Below are 27,736 nucleotides of genomic sequence, written 5' to 3'. Positions count from 1 at the left end.
AATTTAAATATTAAGTATATGGTCACTAAATGATCAGATTCAGACACAGGAGTTGACAGTGTCTTGAAAATCATGTTCTCTAGCCCAATCTCCCATGACCCCCAGAGGGCAAACCAAGCTGGACGCTCTGTCTCTTCTTTCACCCTTACCAAAAAACTACCCCCCCACACACAGGTTTTTTAATCACATATTTTGGCCGAGAGACATTTACTTTTTTATACTTACTGTTTATTCACATTAAAATATCCAGAAACAGTGGAAGATAAATAAAAGAATATTCAAATAGTTAATAATGCCATGCTATTTCCCCATTATTCTATAAGAAAAAATAAACCAACACTCATTAAGTTCACATCAGCAATGTCACATGGCATTGGTTTTCTGCTCAATGGTCAATTACACAGGAAATTTCTAAATGTCAAGTAACAGTACATAAGTAATTCCTGGTAGATTATGGCAGCAATTGACTGGATGGGATTCTATTGCCTAAAGAGAAGCATATCTGTTCTTAGAAAAGTATAATTTGATTCCTATTCCCCTGTATTATTTGATCTCAACATCAAGCTTCAATCATAGATATCATTTACTGAATAGACTGGAGGATAAAATATTCAATTTTTAAATTCTAAGTGTGATTTAAATCAAATAGTAAGTACTTATAATAGATCACAAATATTTGGATTTTCAGAACACAAGGTAAATAGATCTAATTTAAACTTATGTATAAACAAGGAATATGCCTACCTTTTTCTCTGTGTGGTAATGGTAGACCAAATAGACTTTTAAAACAAGAAATCAGAGAGTTGTAGAATGCTAGGAAACTCTAAATTCTCTTTCTGAACTGTAATTATTATCAAGGCATTCTGATAAAAGTTGACAACTAAGCATGATCTCTCAACATATACATTTATTCACATCATAACTAAAATTGACAGTGCATCTTTGCCATAATAAATTTGCAATAATAATTACTTAATGTTAATAATTTTAAATAATATTTTAATGTTAATAATGTTAAATCATTTTAATTAAATTAATGTTTAAGACTCACTTGAAAGATACATACAAACAAAACTAGCTCTGGCATTTACTTATGAAAAGTAATTCATTGCAAATGAAGTCAATTTATTGTCAATTAGTTAAGTATCTTACTATATTTTCTTGCTACTAAAAACTTGCAAGGTAATTTCAACTTACTGTTATGTAACCTACTGATACTTTTTTCCTAGAAGCAAAATAAGTTTTGGTAATCACGGTAATATGAAATGCAGAATCTCATTAGGATAAAAGGTATAATGAAAACATAGGCACTCAATAAAATGTCTTTATTTCAAAAAAGACCAACTGCCATAGGTCTTTTGAAAATCTATAAGTAGGCTATGATGGTGGGAATTTTGAGTTAAATTTCAATCTTCATACATATTCAGTTCAAATCATAATTTATCAAATATGCAGTCTATTGCAGGGACTAAAAAAGATAAAAAGATGTGGGAAAGAAGGGGAAGGGTCTTTCAATGAATATGCATAAAGGACCATGGACAAAGCCAAAGGGAGGTAGAATTGAGGGTAGGAGATGGGGGTGGGTGGGTCGGGCAGGGGAAAGTAGTGGTGGGAAAATGGAGCCAACTGTACTTGAACTGCAATAAAAAATAGTAAGATCTAGAAAAAAAGATACAAACATGGGGACCACATGACCCCTGCCCTTAAACCTATAAACTCAACTGAGGGTAGAGATGGTGTTTGGCTTGTTCGCTGTGGATACATTGTCAGTGATCAACAGGAAACAGATGCTTAATGTATGTTGAAGAAAGTTATAAATAAAGAAAGAAGAAAATGAAGATGCAAAGAATAGGAGAGAAGGAAGAAAAGGCAAGAGGTGAGGAGAAGGAAAAGAAGAAGGGAAGGGCAAACTATTTAGCTGGAGAGACTGACAAATACACAATTATCTAAAACACAAGAGACAAGGTAGGCATAGCACTGAATAAACAGTGCTTTTATAAGTCAAGGTCAATAAGATTAATTTGGGCTAGGGAATCTGGGAAAGCTTCAGGTAGCAGGGAGAGAATTGGTTGATAGGGCTGATGAAAAATATTTCAAGGTAAAAAGAAAAGAAAAAAAGTGAGCAATGGTATAAAGCTGGGAATATGTTGTACTTATATTGATATTATAATGTTTATAGGGTAAGAAATATTGGGTGGGGAGATTAACCAATCATAGACCTGCAAAGATCAGTGTCATTTCATAAACATGCCTAAGTGCCATTGCAATAGAGTCCTGCTCCAGGAGGCCAATGGTGTTTAAAGAGGGAAATATATTGGTCAGAGTGGTGCTTCCCCATAACCCTCTTGGTACCCAGGCTTCCTTCTTAAGCTGTGTGGACCTCATCACAGCACCATATGTTGCTATGTCTATGCATTTTCCTTACAGCCCTGCCAATTAAACATGTACCTCCTTATTTTTATGATTTGCAATCGTTATCTCCCCTAATACCTAATACAGTTCTTGGCACAATTTGGGATTTGCATAGAGAATATGGTGGACTCAGTTCAGATCCTGGATGTATGCTGGTAACTTATTAGGGCTTTCTACCACTTATAAAATGGGCATAATAATACTTATTTTTAGAATTATAGTGAAGAGTAACTTATTAGGGAAGACCAGATAATGTGTACCCTCACACACCGACAAAGATAACCTAATATCTATGTTATCTTATGTGGCAAGTGGAATTTTGTAGGTGTGATTAAGTTAAGAATCTTGAGGTGGGAAATTTGTCTTGGACTATGCTGGTTGATCCAACAAAACCACAAACGTCCTTATAAGAGGGCAACAGAAGGTCAAAGTCAGAAAATGAAGATGTGATGACGGAAGCAGAGATTGAAATGATATAATGCTTGCATGATGGAGGAAGGAGCCAACGAGCCAAGAAATGTGGGTGGCCCCCAGAAGCTAGAAAGTCAAGGAAGTCCATTTTCCCCTGAAGCCTCCAGAAAGAACACAGCCTCACCAACACCTTGAGCTTAGACTGTCAGATTCATTTCAGACTTTTGACCTTTAGAGTGTAAGGTAATAAATGTGCATTGCCTTAAGTCACTAAATTTGTGGTAATTTGTTACAGCAGCAATTGGAAACTAAGACATAGTACATGTATACATATATGTAAAAGTACACATACACATACATACATGCATGCATACTTAAAACAGTAGTATTAATAAATAATACATTTTCTTAATTGGTTAATATATACCTTCTGTCTCAACTTATGTTTTGATTCTTCAGGATAAATCCTGAGCATACTAATGTAGAAAGAGGCCATTGTAACAGAGATGTACTGTACTACTAGTCAAGCTCAGGTTAAGAGTTCCACAGCAGGAGAGGAAGAGAAGGCTGGAATGCAGAGGGTACAGATCATTTCAGAAAGGTTCATCTCCAAGCAGACTGTTGGTATGAAAAAGAGGACTTAGAGATGATTGTTACAGTCTGGAGTGGAAGACTACATGATTAACTAACTCTAATATTAGAAACAGCAAGAAGAGAGGGGAAGACAAGTTTGAGAGTTCACATTTTGAGCATGTTGCATTTGAGGTGAGCAGAGATTGCTTGAGAGTAGATTCCATCCACATATGTCTTAGGAAACTGTTAAAGGTAAATAAGTTTCCCAAAGGGAAAAAAATGAGAGGCCATGGTAAAAGCTGTCAAAATCCATAATCTATAGTCACCTGGGCCCACGTACATATAGAGGGGTCGGTAGAGACCCCTCTATATGGTGAGAAGGAGTGAGAAGTCAGGATCAAATGCAATTTTCAAGAGAACAGCATCACAGGAAAGATGGTGCAAAAGCTGGATTGTGAGAGTTCAGGGATAATTAACATGAGAAGGGAGGCAACAAATGCCCATTATTCCTTCCAGAATCCTGATGAAGAGAACCAGAGGGCTTCCTTGAGGTACTCATCAGCTTAAGTAATGAAGGACTGTGGGTATCAGTGGGCAGAGGGAAGGTGTTAATTGTGATTGGAAATGAAAGAAGCAAAAAAGATAGGAGAAAATTGAGAAAGAGAAAGCATCAAAAATATAGGAAGCCCTGGCAGGGTGGCTCAGTTGGTTGACCCACAGTCCTGTACACCAAAAGGATGCAGGTCTTATTCCCCATCAGAGCACATACCCAGGTTGTGGGTTCGATCCCCAGTCAGGGAGTGTGAGGGAGGCAACAGATTAATGTTTTTCTCACATTGATGTTTCTAGTTCTCTCCGTCTCTCTCTCCCTGCCTCTCGCTCTAAAATCAATACTAAAAAATAAATTTAGATGAAGATTTAAAAAAAAATTTAGGAGGAGTATGCTCTTCAAGAGGGGAAGCAATTTCTTGTGAGAATGTTCACTTATGATTTGGGGCATTGTTTGGATTTTTTAGTATTTAAACAAAGGTGTAAATTAATAGACTAATTTGATTCAATTTATTTGATACATCTTTAAGAATGCAAATGAAAAACTAGAATCATGTAACAATGAATTTTTTACTTTGAGATTTCTTTTTGCTTTATAAGCATTTGAATATATTATGAAAATAATTGAAGTATAATTTTAGGGAACAGCAGCCAGTACTAGTATCACACACACACGTACACACACACAGATTTTCATGTGTTCAGGAAGATTATATCTATACTGTATATTCATGAGGCCAGCATGATGTTTTATTCAATGTTTTATCACTGGCTCCAAGTACTAAACATTCACTAAGTGAATAAACCCATAGTGAATTTTCCACTGAAGTTCTGAGAAACTACTTAATTGGCATTTGTCATGCTAGATTGTATTACAATTTCTGTTTCATATGACATAGGCACCTAATAAATGCCCATGATTATAAAGATTACATATGAGATTATTGACTGGCCTTTAGAACCAGCAAGACATGGGGCCACACAAATAGAAAAGGAAGGCTGTCTCCTCTTCATCCAGATGATTAGAAAGCAAGTCTGAATGCTAGTGCAAATGTTAACTCTACTCCGACAATAATTGCTCTTTCATTCCCTTCCCCCACTGGAGACCATCTTCTCTTTCTATAACACAAAATTAAGTCATCCCATTCCTCTGCTTTAACATTTTTGACATTGCTCCTTGCCTGCAATACAAGATCCAAATACTTTATTCACAGCAATATAGTTGCTTTCATTATGTGTCTTTCACCTACCTCTCCAGATACATCACCGACCAGTCACTGCTCTGACCTCAGTTTGTATTCTGTGTAAATCCGCAGAGAACTATCCCTCATTTTTCAGGGCCTGATCCCTTCCCATGAACTGTTTTCTTTGCCAGGAATACCCTCCCCCTTTCTTCTATGCATAAGCACCAACGTGATAATGATCACCTCCTAGGAAAAGTTATATTGAGTCACAAAAGAAAAGGTGCTTGTGTCTTCCTCTGCCTCACCCTCTCAATTTTGAAGACATCTCAATTATTGATGTTATGGAATCTGCTGTAATTAGTGTTAACCAGTTTTTCCAACGACACTATGAGTTCCTTGAAGGCAGAGGCCATGACTCATTAAATTTTATTTTTGCTCTCTATGCCCTCCACAGAGTAAGCATTCAGTTTTTGAATGAATGGATAAATGAAAACACTGCCAAAAATATCTAGAAAATATAGAATAGTGGACTGAGACAGTCGCTACAATACACAATTGAAGAAGGCAGTTTAAGGACCAAAAATATTAACCAAAATAAATGAGACTTGGTCTTGCAACACAATGTAAGTGCAGATTATTAAATTTACCAAAATTATACATTTGATTGAACTGTATGAAATTGATGATGTTTGACCAATTTTAACCTAAGAAATAACAATTTCATATGATTAATTTATCATCCAATGACAAAGTTCACCTCCATTAGCCAATTTCCTTGAAGAGACCGGCACAATATACCTGGCCCCTAAATACACATGCAGAAGAAACATGCTTTTCCAAATCTACTTACAAGATAAAAGACTTGATCAGCACCTACAAACATCAGCTGGTTCTAACATCAATGCACTGCATTTACCAAAGAACTAAAAGTAAACACTAACAAAAGAACAACAAAAACAACCTAAGCCTGAGTGAAGTATGAGTGTAAGTAAAGTCAGTGCCAGGGCTGCTCCCTAATCTGTCATCTCCTCTTATCTCGGAAGGCTGGCTCACTCTGTAGATGCAGAGCAAACGGGAGGCAGCACTACCCAAGTCCCACGGGCTTTTACCTCCAGCTACGGTTCCACCTGACACCTGCAGTTATCTCGCCCACTAGGACGGCATTGCCTTCTTAGAGCTTTTCCTTCAAGTGCTTTCTTTCCTGATATGTTTGAAATATGGGAACATTAAGGCAGCAAAAACAAAGACTTAGGTTGAATATTCCTCTCGGTATATATGTTCTGTTCATGGATCTATACCTACCCATACCAAGGTATGTGTTTCTAAAAGTAAACATGTTTCTGAAATATTTACTATCATTTATTCTAAATTAAATTTTCTCAGAATTACAAAAAAATTTAAAATTGATGAATTACATGTTTTCAAAAAACATAAAAAGAACCTCCACTTAGAAATAACTGTGTGTTCAAAACTGTAGTAAGCAATATATTAATAATTATACACCTATAGAATGTACATAGATGTGTTTAAATATTTTTTCTACTCTCTTTGTTTTTCTTAAGAGAAATATCTGATACTTAGCCACATCTTTCAATTAGGGTGTCAAAAATATCAGAAAAGTTCATCAATACCTCTGGGACTATAAGCAATAAATTTTAACCAGAGTATGAGCTTCTTATATTTGTAATAAATTTATTAAGGGGACTGTGCTATCTTTCTTTGTAACCAAAATTGGGAAACCAAGTAGTCATTTATAATTTAATTAGGAGGCAGAAATTAACTTACATGATGAATACCTAAAAAAGTGGGAGAGAGAGAAAGAGAGAGGAAGGGGGAGAGAAGGGAAGGAGGGAGGGGGGAAGGGGAGAAAGAGAAAATAATGAAGAAATGAAGAGGAAGAAAGTAAGAAGAGGGAAGGAAGGAAGGAAGGAAGGAAGGAAGGAAGGAAGGAAGGAAGGAAGGAAGGAAGGAAGGAAGGAAGGGAGGGAGGGAGGGAGGGAGGGAGGGAGGGAATGAAGAAAGGGGGAAGAACAAAGGACTTGTGTAGCAGGTCTTTAAATTTTGGAACACACAGAGTGGCATAAAACCATGTTTTTTGACTCTTCCTAGGGAAAGGCAGCTCACAAACTTACAAGCTGATATTGTTACATGAAAGCGATTCCAATGCTCTAATAGAAGGTTATGTATTTGCAATGGAAAGTTACTTGAATTTCACACTATTGAGCTGTTAGTGGTAAGTAATTATACAACTGTATTTCCAACGATGGAGTCTCATTGCTGTGCTTGTTCCCCTCCCAGTGGAAAATATCTTGTGAAGCAAAGAATGGCTAAGGGATTCAAGAGAAGAAAAACACATACCATAAAATATAATTAAAAATTGTGGAGGCTGCATATGACAAGAATAACCATAAAAAACAGATACAAACCAGCTGGCTGTTAACAACTTCTGAGTTATAAAAATCTTAAACCTGCTGTAAAGCACTCAATTCGATTTACATAACCACAGAGCTGACATTCCTTTTAGGCTACTCTGTTGGGGATTATTTTGACATGTTTTAAAGCAACATAAAAAGCAACTGTGAAAGGAAGACATGTATCATCTTACATAGGAATTCATTCCTGCCTTAAGACTGGACTTTCATACTTTAATCTGAACCTCTTTCCTTGAACTGGAAAATAACTTTAATGGACACTGGTTGTCTGATTTTACAGTATTATTCTTCAGATGCTCATATTTCTAGTAACATTGATGCTTTCTCTGTGTGTGTTGTATATTTGAGCCAATGCCTTACACAATTTCAGCTCAGTGGTACCCAGCCAAGAACCAATATCCATGGTCTATAAGAAGGGAATAATATTTTGGTCAACCATGACTGAAACAACCATAATTTCTTAGAAACCTAATGATGCAGACAGCATTCTACAAAACTAACATAGCTTGCTGTAGGGAATTAAAAATAAACAAAATAAAATAAAATCAATCGTACATTGAATGAAGTTTTGATGTATAAGTGCTGGCAGCCAAAATTGCCCAGAGCACTAAATAAGCTTCGCCGTTTGATAATTTGCTTGATTCACTATGTTGCTACATGTAGGGCATTTTATGCCTGACTTATATTTAGTCCAGTCACCTGCGTAATGTTAGAAGGGTTATAATTATCTACAAGGGTTTTGCCCATGCAGCATGTCAATATTTCAGATCTGACATAAAATATGTATATTTGTTTGAGTTTAGCTATTGGAAATATGATTGTATAATAATAATCTGATCTGAAGTAATAATAAATCACAAAACCATTCTACTTTTACTAGGAATAAGGTAAGCAAACATATAGGGTCCTGGGACAATAATGGTCCCTTAAATTAATACAGTAGAGTGAACAAAGGCATGGAGTTGAAAATTCAAATTCTCACTCCACCATTTTCTAACTATTCTAATATTGAGCAGCAAACTTAAGTCCCAATTTCCTCATCTGTGAATTGAGGTTTTATATGTATCACAAAAGTTATTGGAAGATAATATGATATAATATATGAGTGTGTTAAAAATAAGTTAGAACTTTAAACAAATATCTAAAATAATTTCTTATTTTGTATGTAAACTGCTTTTTATGTTAGGTTTTCTTAGCAGTTGTCACTCTGTTCTTTAGCCTGTGTGACTTTTTAGATTAGTATTGCCACTGACAAAAAAAAAATCAGCTAAGCTGGTATGGAAGAAATTATAGTGGGTTAATTTTACTCATTAAGTTTGAAATGACAAGAAATTCAAGTGAAAATATCCAATATCTAGCGATGAATGTAAAACAGTTTGGAGAGTATTATGGATAAAAATGATGATAATAATGAAAAAGGACATAAGATTATCATAGAACAGAATCTAAACAGTGGGAAAAAGTGAAAAATTTAAATATCTCTATAAGTGTTTCCTAATTGTTTATTATAAAGTATAACAGTAAATATGAATATAATCACTGAAAAATGTCCTAGAACATAATAAAATCAATTTCCTAAGACGTTTTAAATTCAATTTAGTAGATGAAATAAAATGTTTTTATTCTTTGGCTGACTAGACCTGATAAAGGATAAATTTAAGTATCAGGAAAGATGAATGAACATTATTTAAACTGTACTCTGGAATGTTACAGCCATTTCTGTGAAATAAAACGATTAATGAAATATTACTCAAATAGATAATCATGTATAAATTTACCCAAATTAATACCTCTATATGATTTAATCAAATGTGTATATTTTAGATTTTTTAAAAACTCCTTCAACAATTATACTGTTTTCCTGTACTAATGAAAAAGAATATAAATCCGTGCAACTTGCTTGATGATATGTTTCCAAAACTGAGTATCAAATGAAACGTTCTAGGTAAAATGACTCTTTGAAATTAAGGTCATTTATACTTTGTTAAATAAAATTTGAATTTATTGAATCTTAAAACTAATAAAATAACAATAATTTTAAGACTATTCTAAATGTAAAGAAACATTTTTTCCCTGGCTGGTGTAGCTCAGTGGATTGAGTGTCAGCCTGGGAACCAAAGGGTCGCTGCTTCGATACCTAGTCAGGGCACATGGCTGGGTGGCCGGCCAGGTCCCCAGTGAGGTGCACACAAGAGGTAACCACACACTGATGTTTCTCTCCCTCTCTTTCTCCCTCCCTTCCCTTCTCTTTGGCAGTAAATAAATAAAATCTTTTTAAAAATTTCTCTACAACACACCTGGGAGAGAACAGTCAAGACATTTATGAGATATCAAAGTCAAGGAGTCTAAATAGTTTCTCAGTACGCTAATAGTTGGACCTTTATTTTACCCCTGTAAGCCCTTTTCTTTCATGACTGACCATTTGTCCAGTCCTACCTTCTAGAACAATGGATAATCTACATGCTTTCTGAAATATCCAAAGACAGTGATCTTGCCACTCCTCCAAAGCTGCCATTTTTTTTCTAAATATATTCATTTCATTCAACCAGTCTCATTAATAACTGTCAGTTTCCACTACCCAGTTTGGCCCAATTGTTTCCCATCATGACCTTTCAAGACATAACAACCCTAAGTGGACACAATAATGTTGATATGGTCTAAGTAAGCAATGAAGCTGCCAAGCCAGTGTAATATATAGATCTCATTAACGCCACATATTTTACCAAACATAAAGTAGACTTAAGTCAGTCACCATATTTGCAACGCTATAGCGTTGCATTTAGCATTGCTATGGCATTGACATTTTTTCCCCCAGATACAAAAATCATACTTAGGTTAAAAATATCAAATGTTATTGTTAAATGTCCCAGGTAAAATGAATTGGTAAATACATGTGTTTAAAAAAATCATGATAAAAAATAATCCTAAAGGGATACAGTGCTGCTGAGAGGCGTGCAAGGTTATTGCAGACTGATTTGTGAGACAGGCTTCGCAGTCAGGTTAACAGTTTGGAGCAAGAAAAATCAGTGCTCATCTGTAAGAAGGAAGCCATAGTAACTACTCAAAGACATATCATAGAGATTAAATACGCTATTATATGTAAAAGATCTTAGTAACTGAAATACAAGAAATCCCAGAGGATGATAACAACTACTAATACTCTAATGATCTGAAAATTACACATTCATTAACCAGCCAATGATTGTCTTGAATCTTCAATCACATCACACAGTTTGTGATCAATATAAAACCTTATCTTTATTTTCTTTACAAAGAAAAGTTACCAAATTTATTTTTCATATACCTGTACTGTACAAATAGATTTTGAGTTAAATCGTGCACATTTAAGTCAATATCAAATGCCACTTTACGGAATGATGACAATGATCATCCCCTTAATCCCTAGTTTTCTCTTTCTTTTTAAAAAACCTTCTGTGCTTTTTTAAATAACTCTCTTGGTATTTCTAAAGTGTGTATCCCACAAACAACTTTTCATATAGTTATGATTATGTTTCACAATAAGTATAACAGATATTCATTTCAGATTAGCTGCAACTTATTTAGAAATGAGGAATGTGTATATGTGTATGAATACCTCCCCAGCTTAAAAAACATTTATTAGAAGTAGATGGAGGAATTAAAATAAAGAACATAGACACTAATAAAAAATATCCATCAGTTATCTTTTACTACTTTGTTTCTCTAAGCAGACTTGAGCTTCTGCTAAACACAGGTTTCACTAATGACACTGACATTTAAACTGATTTAAATAAAACTCAAAAGGGAGAGGAGAAGGAAAAAGATGAGGAGGAGAAAACAAAAAGAAAGCTAGTTTGAGAGGTTTGTAGTTCGGGTTGGGGAGCAGTGTCTGCCTTCTTATGTAGAACGCGCACAGATCTTTGATGCCTCAGTTAAATGTCTTCTAGGCAAAGGCTTACTAGGAAAGGAATCAAGGGTTGACACCTAAACAGACATAAACTATTATGTGACTGAAATAAAGAAAAACTCTGGTTCAGAAATTTAAGGGAACGGCCATGGTCATACACATATTTAGTTGTTTAATCATGGACCACATCTCCTTAAGAGCCCAGTTTTATGGATTTATCACTATTAGATTCTCTCTCTACTAAGCTTTTAGAGTAAATACATATAAGATATATGGATTCCAGAGACTCTAGTTGTTTATTTTCTAAACCAGTTGTCCTTTCATTTTCTAACACTTGATATAATTTGCATGACCATCTTGATATGGCCATGCAGAGTTCCAAAAAGTTCAGTATATAAAGTTCATTAAGACCCATATAATTTTTCAACTCTTAACAAGGATTTAAGCAACAGTACCTTGAGGCTTGATTCCCAGATGTAAAATCTTAGTTAGGTTGCAAATACCAAATGCTATTGTTAAAAGTCTCCTGTGTGAAATAGATTGGTGAATATGTCAAAAAAAATCATGATCAAACCTGGCACTTTTGTTGACAGACTTTGTAGTGAGGTCGAAGGTGTAATTAGGCCAGAAAATTACTTTCTCACTACTAGAATTGTTCCCTTCAGGTCTTGAGTTATCAGTCCAGAAAATTTCATTAAACACTAAATTCACTTTAAGACAACTGTCAAAATTAAGCAGAGGTGAGTCAAGTCAAGGTCCTAATATTCAAATCTTTCATTTGGATTTTGAGTTTCACTGTAAAATAAAAAATGCTGTAGTTTAGTTTTTCTATAAGGCTAAACTTTCTGTGAATTTCAGAAACAACTTTTTTGGGGGGGAAAACAGGGTAAAGCAGAATAACAAAATGAATGTAGGATTTGAACTGCTTAGTAGCCATAAATTATTGAAATCATTTCTATACCCTGTTCATTAAGATCTTAGTGTGAAAATGGTACAAAAATTAAATATGTACTTACAATTATTATAGATACAAAGCAAAAGGGAACAAAAAATTTAAACCTAGCTTCTGAAGATTAATACAAAATTTGGAGTCATACTAATGATGGAACTGTGAATATGCCACATTTATAAACAACTGGTTCACTGCATTTTGAAAAGTAACAACACAAAATACTCTGGGACTTGTTGAGTAGTTAGGTGAACAAGGACTCTGCATTAATAAACAAAAAGGAATACATGATATGGTGGAATTATGAGTGATGTTTTTCTGTGTTTCAAAATGTTATAATAACTCAAGAATTAAATATTTGAAACACAGCTTCAACTATTTTGCCAATTATATTGAACAATTTAGGGTTTCATACAGTGAGAGTATTCCTGTAATTCTTGGAATCAAAGAGCCCACACTGAACTTTCCATGGATGCCAACTGTTAAATTGTTTCAACCAAGTAATATATCAATTGAACAGACAAGTAATAATATAAAGATTTACTACTAAAAAGGAGCAAGGCAAATAAAGATCAAAGAGTGAATGATTAATGAAAGTTAAGAAATTAATTTTTCTATTATTTAGAGTAAAATAGTATGTTTGGTACTTACAGGTAACTCTATACTGTGCCTAAGTGTTCATAAAGGTCAAAAATGACTCTGGTAACATCGAAGAATTGTCAGCCAGTAGAATTGCATTATTTAGCAAAGTACAATACCAAAATAAAAGGATTGATAGGTTTTTCCACAAGTATCAATAGATAGCCAGGTTATAATTAAAATTCAAACACAGTAGCTTACTAAGCAATTAAGCTTGATCATGAATTTTGAAATATAATATTTAATATCTCTCAATCTATTTTTTGCTGCCTCTATACTGAGCTTCCAAATCATAGCACTGTTTAAAATACAACTAATTTTAAATAATACTTAAAGTTTTATCCAGTATGACCAGAGAAATATCATCAAAGATCAAAGACCATATTACAATATAGACTAATGACTACAGTCCCTATAAGAATTTGATTTACGCCCAATATGTAAAGCTGTGAAAAGTTTTTCAAATTAGCCATGTTAATGAAACTTAAAAGTGTTCTGTGAAGATTTGATTTTATCCTAAATAAGAAAAACCTTTATTCCAATTTATCCTGCTTTGACTCTACTCAAAATATTGATGGTATCTAAAGAAATTATTCCATTCCTTGGAATTAGCATGAGTGATATACTGAAAATATCTCAGAGTTCAATCCCCAAGTAAGCTCTTGTCTTCAATTTATGCAAGTTATTTAAATTATTTGTGCTTTAGTTTATTTGTATGTAAAATGGGACAAAACAGTACCTCTTTCATAATTTGACAAGAAAAATAAATCACATCTTTAGCTGTGAGCAGTTTACACCCTGAAGTAGTGATTCAATAAATGTTTGCACGCACTCACCTTGTTTTAGCCAATTAACTATACTAATTGATTGAATTATTTCTAGTTTCAACAATGTTTTTACCAGATACCATGCTAAGAAATAAAGATACAGTGGTGAAAGTAAAGACATAGATTTGATTCCATATATAAGAGTACTTGGAATTTTTCAGTTAAAGAAAATGTAACTAATAAGTTGGTTTTGTTTCTTTTCATTATATAAAATGCATTATGGCAGTGTATTATAGTGAATATGCATTATAACTGCAAGTAATCTATACAAGAGACATACAAGAAGTAACAGGTAGATAAATTGAAGCACCTATTTTGAAGCAGATTTCAAATGTTATTCACATGTGCAAATATTCTTTTTCTGTTTTACATCTGCAATATAGGCATACACTTCTAAGCAACATGATTAAGATAAATTAGAATAAGCTTTTTAAAATGTTTCCAAAATGTTATCTTTGAATGCATTCATAGAGTTTCCAAATGTGTTACTCAAGAAATGCTCATTTTATTTAAGAAATCTATGCTAACTTATACAGGAAATAAGAATTCAGTTGAAAATTATGATGATCAGTAATGAAAAGATGACAGAAATATGTCAGATTAATGAAGACTCATGCATGCTAGTTAATGTGGCATTTTAGAAAGAAAACTAAGTGAGATTAAGTAAAAAGTAAAGCAGCTGCTGATGGCAAATTCTAGATACAGACATTTTTCACATGTAATAGGAATAAATATTTACTTATGAAAGACTATAGTTCAAAATATTTTCAATAATATTTTGTGAAGAGAAACCAGATAAAAAATAGCATGCTCAAATCTTTAAATAACTAAGATATCACTTTAAATATATTTGATTTTTACAGATAAAAGAAACATGGACAGATAAAGATAGTCCATGTCACATGTGCTTAATTAGAATTCTGAAACTTAAGACATTAATGCCTAGGAACCCCAGAAGCAATAGACTTTCCTGAATTCAGGCCAAGAGCAACAGTGGTCTAAGCAAAATTAACTGGATGGGCAGTTGACACATTCAAGGGGAAATGAATATTACTGTGAGAATATGGTATAGTGCACTAATGGGTTATGATGCTGACCATGTTTATGATCAATTCTTTAAAGAAAAAACAAAAGAACCTATCTGCTTGTTTCATTAAAATAACAATATTGGTATTTGGGTGGAGTGTAAATTTCTAAAAGGCCTACCTTCTAAGAGTTCTTCCTTATTGATACATATAGTATTTTATTATAGATGATTGATGTGAAGCTTATGGTAATTTCAAAAATTAATAGAATATTATTATGCCATGAAATCTATGCCAAGAAGGCAATTGTCATTAAATATCAAAAAGACAACTCAAATGGACAGGGTATATAATAATGGGTTCTCCTTGAAGTGGTTATCCTTAAATGTAATGTATTCAATAAATAATTTAAAGGTTAGGTATGATGAGGGGAATCTCATGCTGAAATTACTTTGAAATATTATTATATTATAAGATTAACAGATTAATTTCTTGAAATTTAGAGATAAGTGCATTTATATTCATTTGAATCAACATGGTCTCAAGTAGTTCTTAAATGTTTTCTGTTAATATAATTCTCTGGAAGGATTTTATTAAGCAGCAAAATAATAGATATTACAAAGGGCATTCACTGCTTTCATAGATTGAACAGATTTTGAAAACCTTCACAAGGATACATCTTCACATTTGATGTTTTTAGTTTTATTGTATAATTTTTCCACATCAACTAGATGTTTTAATAGGGAAAAGAAAAGCTCAAAAATTGACTCTTCGGGAATAATGCATTATTAGATTAAAATTGTATTGATTTTAATACTGAATATTATACATGTTTAAAAAGAATATTGGTGATATAGCATCATATTTGTAAGTTTAACCCAAATAGCAATTTATAATTTCATAGATATCTGGAACAGACAAAGAGCATTACATCCCTTTTAATTTTTAAAACTCAACACTGCGTCTTTTAGGAAACAAATTCAATCATTAGAATATGTATATTTAGAAAAAATAGTCTCTCCACATACTGCATTTCTTAAATAAAAACTACCAGTAATATGTTTGATGAAATGATACTCCATCAAAAGATTTGACATAAGTGAGTTAAATGTGTATCACAAAATTGTATATATCATGATGATCAAAAAGTCTCATTGACATGGGAAGAGGATTGTATCAAGAGACAAATATTTTGTTTGAGCTAACTAGAAGAAATAAAAGCAATTATTTAAAAAATGGAGCAAATGTTTGCAATCTGATGCCATAACTATAGGAACAGACCCATCAATTCCCAGAATTGATAGGTTCAAACAGAGATAAATGACTGATTTCTATTTTGAACAAGGCAAAAGTCCTGTTTAGAAAATCATCATAATAAAACTAAATATCATATGACATCTTGTTATATAAGACTTTGAAAGCACTTTGTGATACATTAGCTCATCTGTTCTTCACAAAGCCCTATCAAGTAGGAGATAAGGCAGATCTTTCGATGTTTGGTTTATAGATGATAAAGTAAGTATTTCAGAAGACAGCTTGATGTAGGAAAATAACCAGTAAATTAGAGTCAGAAAACTTGAATTGAAAACTGATTCTACCACATAATAGTGAAACTTGGGACGAGTCTCTTTTAACATTTTTTCCTCTTTGCTAAACGGTGTTTTAGGTACCAGTATCTACCTTGTGATGATTGAACAAGTGAGGCCAGATGGTATTAGTCAAGGTCACATTGCTAACGAGCGATAAGGAAAAGAATGAAAGCCAGACTTTTCAGTTCCAAGTTAAGAGCCATGTCAATACCATGCTGTTTGAAAAACACATACCCTTTAAAGAGAACTGTAACTACCTCATTGTATTGTAAAATCAGCAAAGATAAAAGAATCAAATCCCTGGTGGCCTTTCCTAGGAGTTAGCCTTTTCTAGGAATGGCCTTATGGCAACTTTAATTAAAATGTGAAATGGCACAAAAGATGATCTTGAGTTTAGCCCACTGTTTATACCCTTAGCCATATATCAACAAGTGAACATGATAAAAAGCTTTCACATTAATTATACTGACTACTTTATTAATGCAGTACAAAAGTGTTTATGTAATCGGATTCAAATTGTTGAATTAGGTTATGGTTTTATCATTTTGAAAACCAGTTTCATTGTTTACTTCACAGTGTATTTCCATTTATTTTGGAATAATTAAACAGCACAGCATAATCAACTGAAAGCCATTTCTGTCTTGCAAGTCTACTACTATTTTGTATTGTGTATGTATCTGAAAGCAATATATAAGTTTGAACATATAATAGTGTTATAATATACCATACCCAGAAAGCTTATTTTGCCCACAAACAAAAATTTATAAATGGAATTTACTGTCATTAAATCCTGAAAAGTGAACATATAATAACCAAATTTTAGTGTGTTTAGGGATATCCATGGAGAACATTTATGTGCATTTGAATAATTTGTCCAATAAGCCTTCCTAAATTAAGCTATACATTTAAAAAGTTATCAATTTTATTCTTAAATAAAATGGAATTGATATGAGTATGGAACATTACCAATAACAATCAATATCACTTGGATCAGCCTATTGAATTGTAATAATAATACTTTATCTTCATTATTTGCAGAATGATGGTATAAATTATGTCATTTGGCATTCAGGGCAATTCAACAGGAAAAATCACTTTGATATAATAAAAAGTTTCTCTTTTACAGGTTAAAAATAAAGAATCAAAACATATGATTGGCTTAATTATTACACATTTAAAAAGTGGTATGATTGGAAGATTTCTATAATTTTCAAGAATTAACTCCTGTCTTGAATAGTTTATTTTTTAAATTGGAAAGTCAACTTAAAGAAATTTATATTAAAGTTCAACATCTTTTATTTAAAGCACTTCAAGAGTTTGTGTCTTTCTACTATCATTTCTGATGATCTTTACTGGTTAATATAATATTATTTTTCCAGTCCTAGCTCCAAATTCTAACACAACCAAAAGTATTACTTTACATTATATTCAATGATTTTCATTTCTAGTTATTAATTTTAAAGCTATGTATCCTTCATGGAGTAGTTGTAAAAGAAAGGCAGAAAGAACAAAGGAGGAAAAAGAAGCATTTAAAAAATTATTTCAGTTAAAAAAAATATTTGTTCATTTACCATAGTCATAGTTTTATCCATGAGTTCAATCCCTGAAAACCAGTGTAATGAACAGTATAACTTATAAATATGAAACATTCACCTCAAAAGAAATTTTTTTAAACTGTTTTTAAATCATGACATAAGATTAGAATATAAAACTTTGGCTCTGGCTGGTGTGACTCAGTGGGTTGAGTGCCAGCCTGCAAACTGAAAGGTTGCCGGTTTGATTCTCAGTCAGGGAATATGCCTGAGTTGCAGGCCAGGCACTTGGTTGGGGCGTGCGAGAGGTGACCAACTGATGTTTCCCACATTGTATTCCTCTCCCTCTCTTTCTCTCTCCCTTATCCTCTCTTTAAAAATAAATAGAGTCTTTAAAAAATAAAAATAAACTAAACACAAACAAAAACCTGCTCTTTAAAAATTAAAGATGAGCAAGAAATATATTTTGAAAATATAATATTTTTTCCAAAATTCTTCAAATGAATTTGAATTCATTCTTAATACATTCTTAATTTTAATAAATTTCTATAGCAAATTCTTCAAAAGAATGTAAAACTTTGAAGGATGGATATCATTTAATTAGAAAGGCATGTCAAGGTTGGAAGAATAATTCAAAGTAAAATAAAATAAAATCTATCAAACTTTATAATTAGAAAGGAACAAGATGATCTTATTCAATCTACCTCCCTGTGATGCAAAATTTCCTTCAAATTTCCTTAACATTGGTGGTTATGAAGAGAGGAAATAGATGGGTGATGGTCAGGAGGCAATAGAACTTTAAAAAAAAAAAAAACTATGTATCAGCCCTGGCTGGCATAACTCAGTGGATTGAGTGTGGGCTGTGAACCAAAGTGTCACAGGTTCGATTCCCAGTCAGGGTACATGCCTGGGTTGCAGGCCACAGCCCCCAGCAACCACACATTGATGTCTCTCTCTCTCTCTCTTTCTCCCTCCCTTCCCTCTCTAAAAATAAATAAATAAAATCTTTAAAAAAACTATGTATCTTTCTACTATGAACAATATGACTTACAAAAAAATAATTGAATATAAAAACTATGGCTAGCAAGTTTTCATCCCACTTTTTTCTTGAACCCTTCTGTCAGCAGAAAAGTTTTATGAGTGATACGATACATCCCATTCTTAGACAGTTATCCATGTAGCAAACCTCCTTTTTGTGGAAGCCAGCGTAGATGTCTTTGTGCTTATTGTCTATCCATCAGCTAGATGTCTGTCCGCGGAAGAGCACAGCATGCAACTACTCTACAGTCCTCTTTCAGACTCTCTGCACGTCTTCTTAAGACTAAGCATCACTGGCATTTCCAAACCCCTTTTATTCTAGGCTATTCTCTTAATGCTGGCTAGTTTGTTGTCTAACTAAAAATGATGGTGCCAGGACTGAACGTAATATTCCAGATGTCATTTGAAGAGCAGTGTAAAATAGTATTGTTGTTTTCTTTTTCTGGATTTCATATTTTTATCCATTAAACTGAGGTTTATATTAGCACTTTTAGGAGTTCTATTACAATGTTGATTTACATTATTACATAACCAAATAAAACCCATTGGTGTTTTTCATGTTTTCAGATCAGGTCTCGTGATCATTCATGGCTAGGGCAATAAATGTTTTAGGACACTGAATGCAAAATTTTATTATTATTGCCATTTTTCTGACATTTGCCAAGTTCTTCTTGAAAAGTTTGGTCCTGTAAACTTTTCAACGAGCAATTCCACTTCTTTACAAAGATGAGAGTAAAGTTGTCAGATCAATCCCCAAATATGCATGGAGAAAATATAAAGAAATGTGAGCATGTGTGGCTAAATCCTTAAAAACAAACCTGCATTACATACATCATTAAGGAAAGGAGTTCAAACTTTGAAGTTAGCCTCAGAGGGGAATGCCTACAGACAGAGGAGGCTAAACAAATAATTCTGTTTATCTGGTTTTGCATGACTTTTGTTCTACAACATCTTAAGAAAATTCAAAATGTATCTGCAGCAGAATTGTTTCTTTGCTTATTTTTTTAAGGAAAAGTACATTCTATTTGTATGTTTGCTTAGGGAAGAAATCATGATAGAAATAGCACCTCCTACTGGTCAAGAAATTGCAGCCAGTGATAAAAGGCAACACACACACAAAGTATTGTATATGCAAGGGATTAGAACACTGTATGAGAACCTCACAAATAAATAGGTAATCCACAAAACCCCAGGTCATCAACACAATATCCAATATTATAATCAAGAGTTGATTCTTAAAATCTGATTTGCTTTTCTTAATGTAAATAAATTTCTCTTCTGTCAAAGGAGGCATCATATTACTAAAGAGAAGTAAATAATACCTCACAATTAGTCAATTAAGGATATTAGCTACTTCATTACTGCAAATCTACTGAGTGAGATGTGTAAGTCAATTATAACTCTTACTATTGCCCATTGTAGGCATACGAGACTGCAAAACGCAATAGAAACTTGGAAGAGAGAAACAAATTAGTGAAGAGAGGAATGTAATTTTCTTGTAAATTAAGTAGATGAGAGAATATGTGGTTATTTAATTAAACCTAAAAATAACAGATTTTTGCTCTTAGAGCTTAGAAAAAAGATTTTTACTAATTTCTGTTAGTAACAGACCCAAAACATATTGTGACTTGTTTGAAATGCTTTATTTTATTGTACATTATATATTGGCCTTGTCTCATGTGGCTCAGTTGGCTGGGCATTGTCCCACAAAAGCAAAAGATCACTGGTTTGATTGCTGGTCAGGCCACATGCCTAGGTTTTGGGTTCAGTCCCAGGTTGAGGCATGTACAAAAGGCAACCAATTGCTGTTTCTCTCTCATATCACTGTTTCTTTCCGTCTCCTTCTCTCTCCCTTCCCCTCTCTCTGAAAATACTTTTAAAAAATGTTTAAATGATGTAGATTATATACTTAATAAAATAAATATATTTATTATCTAGTTCCTCATACCAAAGATATATTTACATTCAGTTAAATTGTGAGTTGTATTTTATTCTTATATATACTAAATTAGTTCTATATCAAAATACAGTGGATACAATGAGTATTCCAGTCCTTAAGAATTATATAGCATAATGCATAATATAATGATAAGCAGGAATTTTAAAAACTAATATGCTCTGCTTTGCCACTTTATTCCTGTAAATATTGCTTCTCTAGAGCATCAGTTTAGGGATATAAATATCAAGGGTGAAAAGCGGGGTTGGCTGGGGTAGGGGAAACGGTGTGAGGGAAATGGAGACAACTCTACCTGAACAACAATAAATTATGCGGAAAAATAAAATGAAATAATCAAAAAAATCCCATCAATTGTTGTAATGTCGCCATCATAACCCATAAACAAACCAATAAAGAATGACCTCTACTTACCTAGTACACCTCCTTTAGGCTCTGCCCTCTGAATCTGTAATCCAGAGCTTAACTATACTTAATGGGATTTTATAAACTGCATTAGAATACCTGTGTTTAAATGTGTCAGCTCAATAATTCTCAGAAATTCTTTACTAAAGATAGATATCTTTAGTATTCATAGAACAAATATGTATATCTGCTCTGACTATCTGTTTTGTTACAAGCAATATTCTATACACTGGGATACGAAGGTGGACAAACACTATCAAAATCTCCCAAAGGCCGTTCGTGTTCAGTCTGCCACACCATACTTGGGGCCCTCATAATACATTGCCCAGGCACTTGCTGCATGTAGGAAGCTGATAATAACCCTCCAAGTTTTTTTTTCCCCACATCTTTATCTAGAGAAACTGTGAATACTACTTTGTGTAGGAAAAGAATTTTTGCAGATGAGATTAGGTTAAGGATCTCAGGATGACATTAACCGGACTTATCTGATGGGTTCTAAATACAATCACAAGTATCCTTACAAGTGAGCGGCAGAGGGAAATTTTACACTCAGACACACACACACACACATACACACACGTACAATGAAGAGAAGGCAGCAATGAGAACAACGCAACCACAAACTGAAGAATGCCTCCAGGTGTCAGAAGCTCAAAGAAGCAAGGAATGGTAGCTCCCAAGAAACCTTGAGAGGGAGTGGCCCTGCTAACCCTTTGACACCTTGTTTTGGTTCCGTAATACCGGCTTCGGACTTCTCCAGAATTGTGACAGAATAGATTTTTGTTTATTTAAGTCACTAAGTGTGTGGCAATTTCTTACAGAAGCCACAGGACATTCATCGAGTGCCCAACACAAGTTTTAAAACTAAATAGATGACATGAAGCCCAGTGTGTAGGTTGGGGGTGTTTTATTTGTGCATTCTTCTGTTATCCTGACTTGTGACTCTCCCCAAGGAATACAATGCTTTGTTATAATAATAATAAAAAAAACATCTTGACAGATAAGGCACATTTCCACACCATGAATTTTCCCCTCAGAAGTTGACATGTTTAATGGATTAAAATATCACAAAGCTTGATAATACAAAAAGAGGTAGTGTGGATGCTGCTGTTGGTTATTAACACTTAGCAAGAAAAATTAGAACTATATATAAACTTTAAAAATTGGTTTGTGAATTATAAATCCATGTAAAAATATTTTCCTACATCTTTTCTTTAACAGATAAGATGTTTCAATGGGATTAACTCTCAATTAATATTGCCCTAGTCTAGTATTTTTTCCAAATTGATAAAAATTGCATTTATAAGTTGTTACATTTTAAACAAAGTACAAATGTGTATATAATCGCTTTCTTTCTGCTGTATGCATGTTGGTTATGTACCTACAAGCTCACAGTAAGAGGACAGACATGCCCAAGAAGCAAACTATACATTATTCATTTATTTAATTTGAGTATATTTGAAAAAATTTGGCTATTAGATAACTTTTAATGTCAAATGCAGATATTTGGGACTCACTGCACTGATATAATATTTATATTTCAAAACTAGTTTTTATTCTGCCCTAAAGATGAAATTCAGGATTTTGGCCAAACATGCTGGCCAAATTGCATTCCTGGCACAAGAGGGGAGTGTTTAGAACCCCTAAATAACCCTCTCCTTAATTATAAAATACACATAATTCTATAAAAAGTATGAATGTTATTGGAACTCTGTTGCTAGGATGAATTGATTCCAAACTGGTATTTATCATCAAAAATGATTTATGATATGTGCTCAGTCCAAATGAATGTCGGGAGCACTACAGGAGGCATTGCATTGTGAAGCGCTACAAAGAGCCTTCTCCCTTTCATTAACTTCCACTGCTGGTTGCTATGGCACCTGGTGACAACCATAAATTTTGGAAATTATCGCGATCTGCCCACATCCCCTTCTAAGGCTCCTGGCAAGTCCACTCAAGCAACCAAAATAACAAACAAATGAAATGTCCATAAGCAACCTCAAAGTTTTTCTTTAATTGCACATTCCTTTTCAGACTAAAGTTGAAAATGGGACATATCTCAAATAACTTAAATGGAGATGACGGTAATGGACCACTGTGCTGGATGACTCAAAAGGTGATTCCTGTGTGGATATGGCTCTGGTGCTGAAGAAGCGCATTAAAAGTTTACACAAAATAACTCCATTTCATGAAGTGAAAAAGGAAAAAAAAATACAAATAAACAAGTAAATGAGTAAATAAAATACACTAACAAACATAATACTAGAGCTGGAAAAGACTTTGAAAAATATAAAAACCATCATTTTTTTCTGAGGAAAAAAGATGCCTCCAAGAAAACATATTTAACTCCAATATTCAATTGTTGAAAAGGAAAAATGAGGGAATGACTAGGAACAAATTGATATATTTTTATAAACTTATCAAATTTAATAAATTTTCTACTTCACAGGACCAATTCTGGCAACTTTCAAAGCAATTTCCATCTGTTGTGCTTTTCAAAAAGTAATTCTGAGAGCACGAAAGTGCAAGTCAATGCTCATAGGTAGGCTAAAGTTTAAATCTTGGAGAGGATTCGACATTTGGGGACAGGGTTTATTTTCTTGTGTTTTTGAGGCTTACATGTTTACTTATTTGTTTAGCTAGTTTTAGAAATATGCTTCCAAGTCTTTTAAGATATTGATATACTATATACTCTTGGAAACAAAGTTTTGAAATTCTAAACTCATAGGTCAAAAACATCGTCAAAATGCCATCAAATCAGTTTGCTTAATGTCAACAACATTGATATATCACCTTTCATTGAGTTTTTTTTTTAATGAATAACACACTTCATCTTCTCCATCTTAGGAAGAAAAGAATAACATTTTATTTTATAAGAAAGTGGCAAATATAAGAAAAGAATGTGGCAAATATAAATAAAGTCCTGGAACATAAAAGTCTATAGATTCATGTTGAATCATATTTCTCCAATATACTAAGTTCTCCTTGGAAGAAGAGTGTTACACCCTTTTGAGAACTGTAAGATTTCTTTAACACCATTAGATTTCAGGTCAATGTTTTAAGATAGCAAATAATTCAGGAGATGGAGCTACTCTATAGTCCCTAAAATCTAAACTCCTCCAGCTTGAAATATTTTGTGTAAAAAGAGTAACCATATTGAATGTATTAAGATAACAGCATTCAAGTGCAACAGTCAAACTTTTGGCAGTGTCAGATCTCTGGACCAGCCTCTGAAAGTTAAAAGTAAGTAAAACAGGCAATAATGAGCTCTCGCACCCTGGCTTAAAGCCATTCACTGGGCTCCACAGAACAGCAAACTGTTGAAGACCCACTTTTCAATTCAGTTTACTGTCCTGATGAGCAACTACTTCTTCATCCTTCTCTAGAACCCAACTATTGGAGATCTTTCTCAATATAATGCTTAATAATCTTAAAAGGAATTTTAGTTTCTAGATTCACAAGATACTACAAAGAACAAAAGTAAAAACTAAGTTAAAAACATGGAACACAACAGTTGAAATATATGAAATGCTCTTAATTCATAAATGAATGTTCATAAACATGAATCAAGTTTAATTATCTTTGCTGCCTCTGTTCGTCAAACCAGAAAGAGGTCTATCAAAAATAACTTAATCTGTTGATTTTTTGGGTTGACATATGGTCGTCAATTAGTTACAAACTCAACTTACTGAAAAGTCACTAGTTAGTGTTAAATATGTGAGGTGTTGCTATGTATGTATTCTGATGACATCATGTTATTTTATCAGTGCTTTGCTGATGAACTATTTACCTTCTTCACCTTCAAAAATTAAATGTTGGCAGACAATTTGGAAACAGATCTTCCCTCTTTTGATATGAATATAATCTGGGATACTTTTCAGTCACCAGGAAACTACAGTTAATAATATGTGAGTTAACACAAACTTATCAAATATAGAATAATGATTGTTAAAAACTGATTATGCTTAAAAATCCCCAAAACATACTTTAGTAAGAAATTAATTGTCAATGATTCTTAGGTCTTTTCTCTAGTACATCTGAGTCTTTCAAACATTAAACATGAAAAGTTAAGATTTCAGTTCCAGCTGGCCTATGTACTACATAAAAAACAAAACAAAATAAATAAATATTTGAATAAGGAGATTTTATCTAGTTCAATTAAAATAGCTAAGGCTTAACAAAGCACTACCAATTTCTTTTCCAAATCTCAAATTCGCAATTACATTTTCAGGCAGTAGGATTCAGTTACTTGAGAAACATGACTGACTAAACAAATAGAAACCGTGGTACTAGCTCTGTAGTTTGACTCATGGTCAGCTATTAATTTTATTCTCTATGTCTCAATTTTTCATCTGTAAAATTAGCCACAAAATATAGATTTCCATGGGACTTTAAATAACTTACTGTTAAGTTTATAATGTGGTACCTTACAGAAAATATTAAACATATAAAATGAAGAAACAGCTTCAAATTCAACTCAACGGATGTTTGATAAAGGTCCACAAAGGTGAAGAAACTGTTCAGATGCTAGCACAAAAATAAAGGTGAATTAAAACATTCATTCTTTCAAGGAGTTTTCAACCAAATTTGGAATGTGAGAAAAGATACACCATGATAATATTATATAACAGAGAAAGAACAAATATTACAAAAGAAAAAAATACACATTGATATGGTAATTCAGAGGGAAAAAAACAAAGACTCATCATCTTGCCAGCTTATCTTTCTTGTATGAGTTGTTTTCACACGGCCAATATATGCTTTTGTTTATATGTGTGTCTCCTCAGCACACTTCTCTTTTTTCTCAATATATTTCTATGCTGGCAAGAATGATTATAAATATTATGTATTATATAATAATATCATCATCAGCACTATTATTTTAATTTCTTCAAGGGTATGGTTGAAACATGGAAAGTGTGCAAATGTGTAAGTGAATAAAAGAATTAATGAAAGCAACACTATTGTGTGGAAATCAAATAGTTATTTTTGCATGCAGAGCAATATTTAAATTGTTTATGGTATATACCTTATGTGATCAAAACTATTCTTTTACTTGCACATTTTCAAAATTTTAGTAATAAACGTCCTTCAAATGCTCCTAATGGAAATGTATTCACATCCTAGTTTGAGAGGAAATAGGATATATTCCCATTTGACACAGTCACTGTCTTTTGTTTAGTGCATTTCAATCTGTTTTGGAACACTAATGGAATGAGACATAAGTTTAGACCCCAGAAAAGAGGGTTCGTGCAACCAGTGACAGTTACCAGCTGATTGTCCTCAGAACATCGCCAACTCTCTCCGAGCTTTGAGTCCTCAACAGGAAAATAGGGATGGTACTTTGTTGTTTGATATTAGTGAAAGGATTAATTAGAATACCCCCCCTGCATTGCATTCAATTAAGCTTCTTTTATTTTATCTTAAATAAAGAAATGATGATAACTATAATGCAGTTTTGAAATAAATTCTCCTCGGTAACATCTTAGTGTGTACAAAACATAATCAATGGGTGTAAATATCTACATAAATATACATAATGTGTATTATTTATGTATGCCATGGCATTGGCTGATTTTCAATATTTTCAGTATAAATGAGCACGCTCTTACCTGTTGGTGGGATTATCCCAGGAGACATGAGGCCAGGGACAGAGTGTGGCATGATGTGAGAGTTCTCTGGGGAGGTGACACTTTGAGTCCTCTTAGGAGGCCTTCCGGGTCTAGAACTGAAACAAACAAACAAAAAATTTTTACAATTAAGCTGTTGTCTTACACATCATTTCAAAGTTGTTTCAAGTGGTAACATGGACTGTAAATAAATTTGTTTCAAGGACGGTTGCTTTTGCAGTTAGATGTAATAGACTTCCATCACTAATTAGATTACATGCTGAATTCATTTTCCTCATTGAAGATCAGCCACTCTTGATGCATAATTCATAGCCTGCACCTCGTTACCTGCTTCTTCATATTAATATCTATACACAGTTTGAATTGCCTCGTTTGCATATGCTAAAGTTCTGCATGCAGCCTTCAGCACGAAAATTATGCACTAACTTGTAATAATTATTACAGTCAGCCTGCTATTGATTTATGAGACTTTTAAAAACCAAATATGTGTAGTACTTGTAATGAATGATATTTTAAGGTTCTTCAGGAAATTAAAAGGCAATGGCTGCCTAAGGAAATGTTCTGCTTGTTTGATTTAATACTACAGTTAGCTGGGAGGTGGAATGAAAGAGTGATTCAGACCTATAGCACATTTTTCGATGATATGTTTTATTACTTCGCACTGCTAGCCTGATATCTAGATGATAAATGACAATACATAT

The 27,736-nt window shown here is 33.3% G+C and overlaps 1 protein-coding gene across 1 annotated transcript in view; it reads right to left on the bottom strand.

Moving 5' to 3' along the window:
* DACH1 (dachshund family transcription factor 1) overlaps positions 1 to 27,736 on the bottom strand; it is a 399,674-nt gene that overhangs the window by 199,628 nt on the left and 172,310 nt on the right. Inside the window, exon 2 of the mRNA XM_028526299.2 lies at positions 27,018 to 27,133. Coding sequence (XP_028382100.1) covers positions 27,018 to 27,133 — 116 coding nt within the window. The remainder of the gene's footprint in view (positions 1 to 27,017; positions 27,134 to 27,736) is intronic.

Source organism: Phyllostomus discolor, chromosome 11, assembly GCF_004126475.2.
Source record: "Phyllostomus discolor isolate MPI-MPIP mPhyDis1 chromosome 11, mPhyDis1.pri.v3, whole genome shotgun sequence".
NCBI classification, from domain to species: domain Eukaryota; kingdom Metazoa; phylum Chordata; class Mammalia; order Chiroptera; family Phyllostomidae; genus Phyllostomus; species Phyllostomus discolor.
This window is presented reverse-complemented; position numbering and strand designations above follow the sequence as displayed.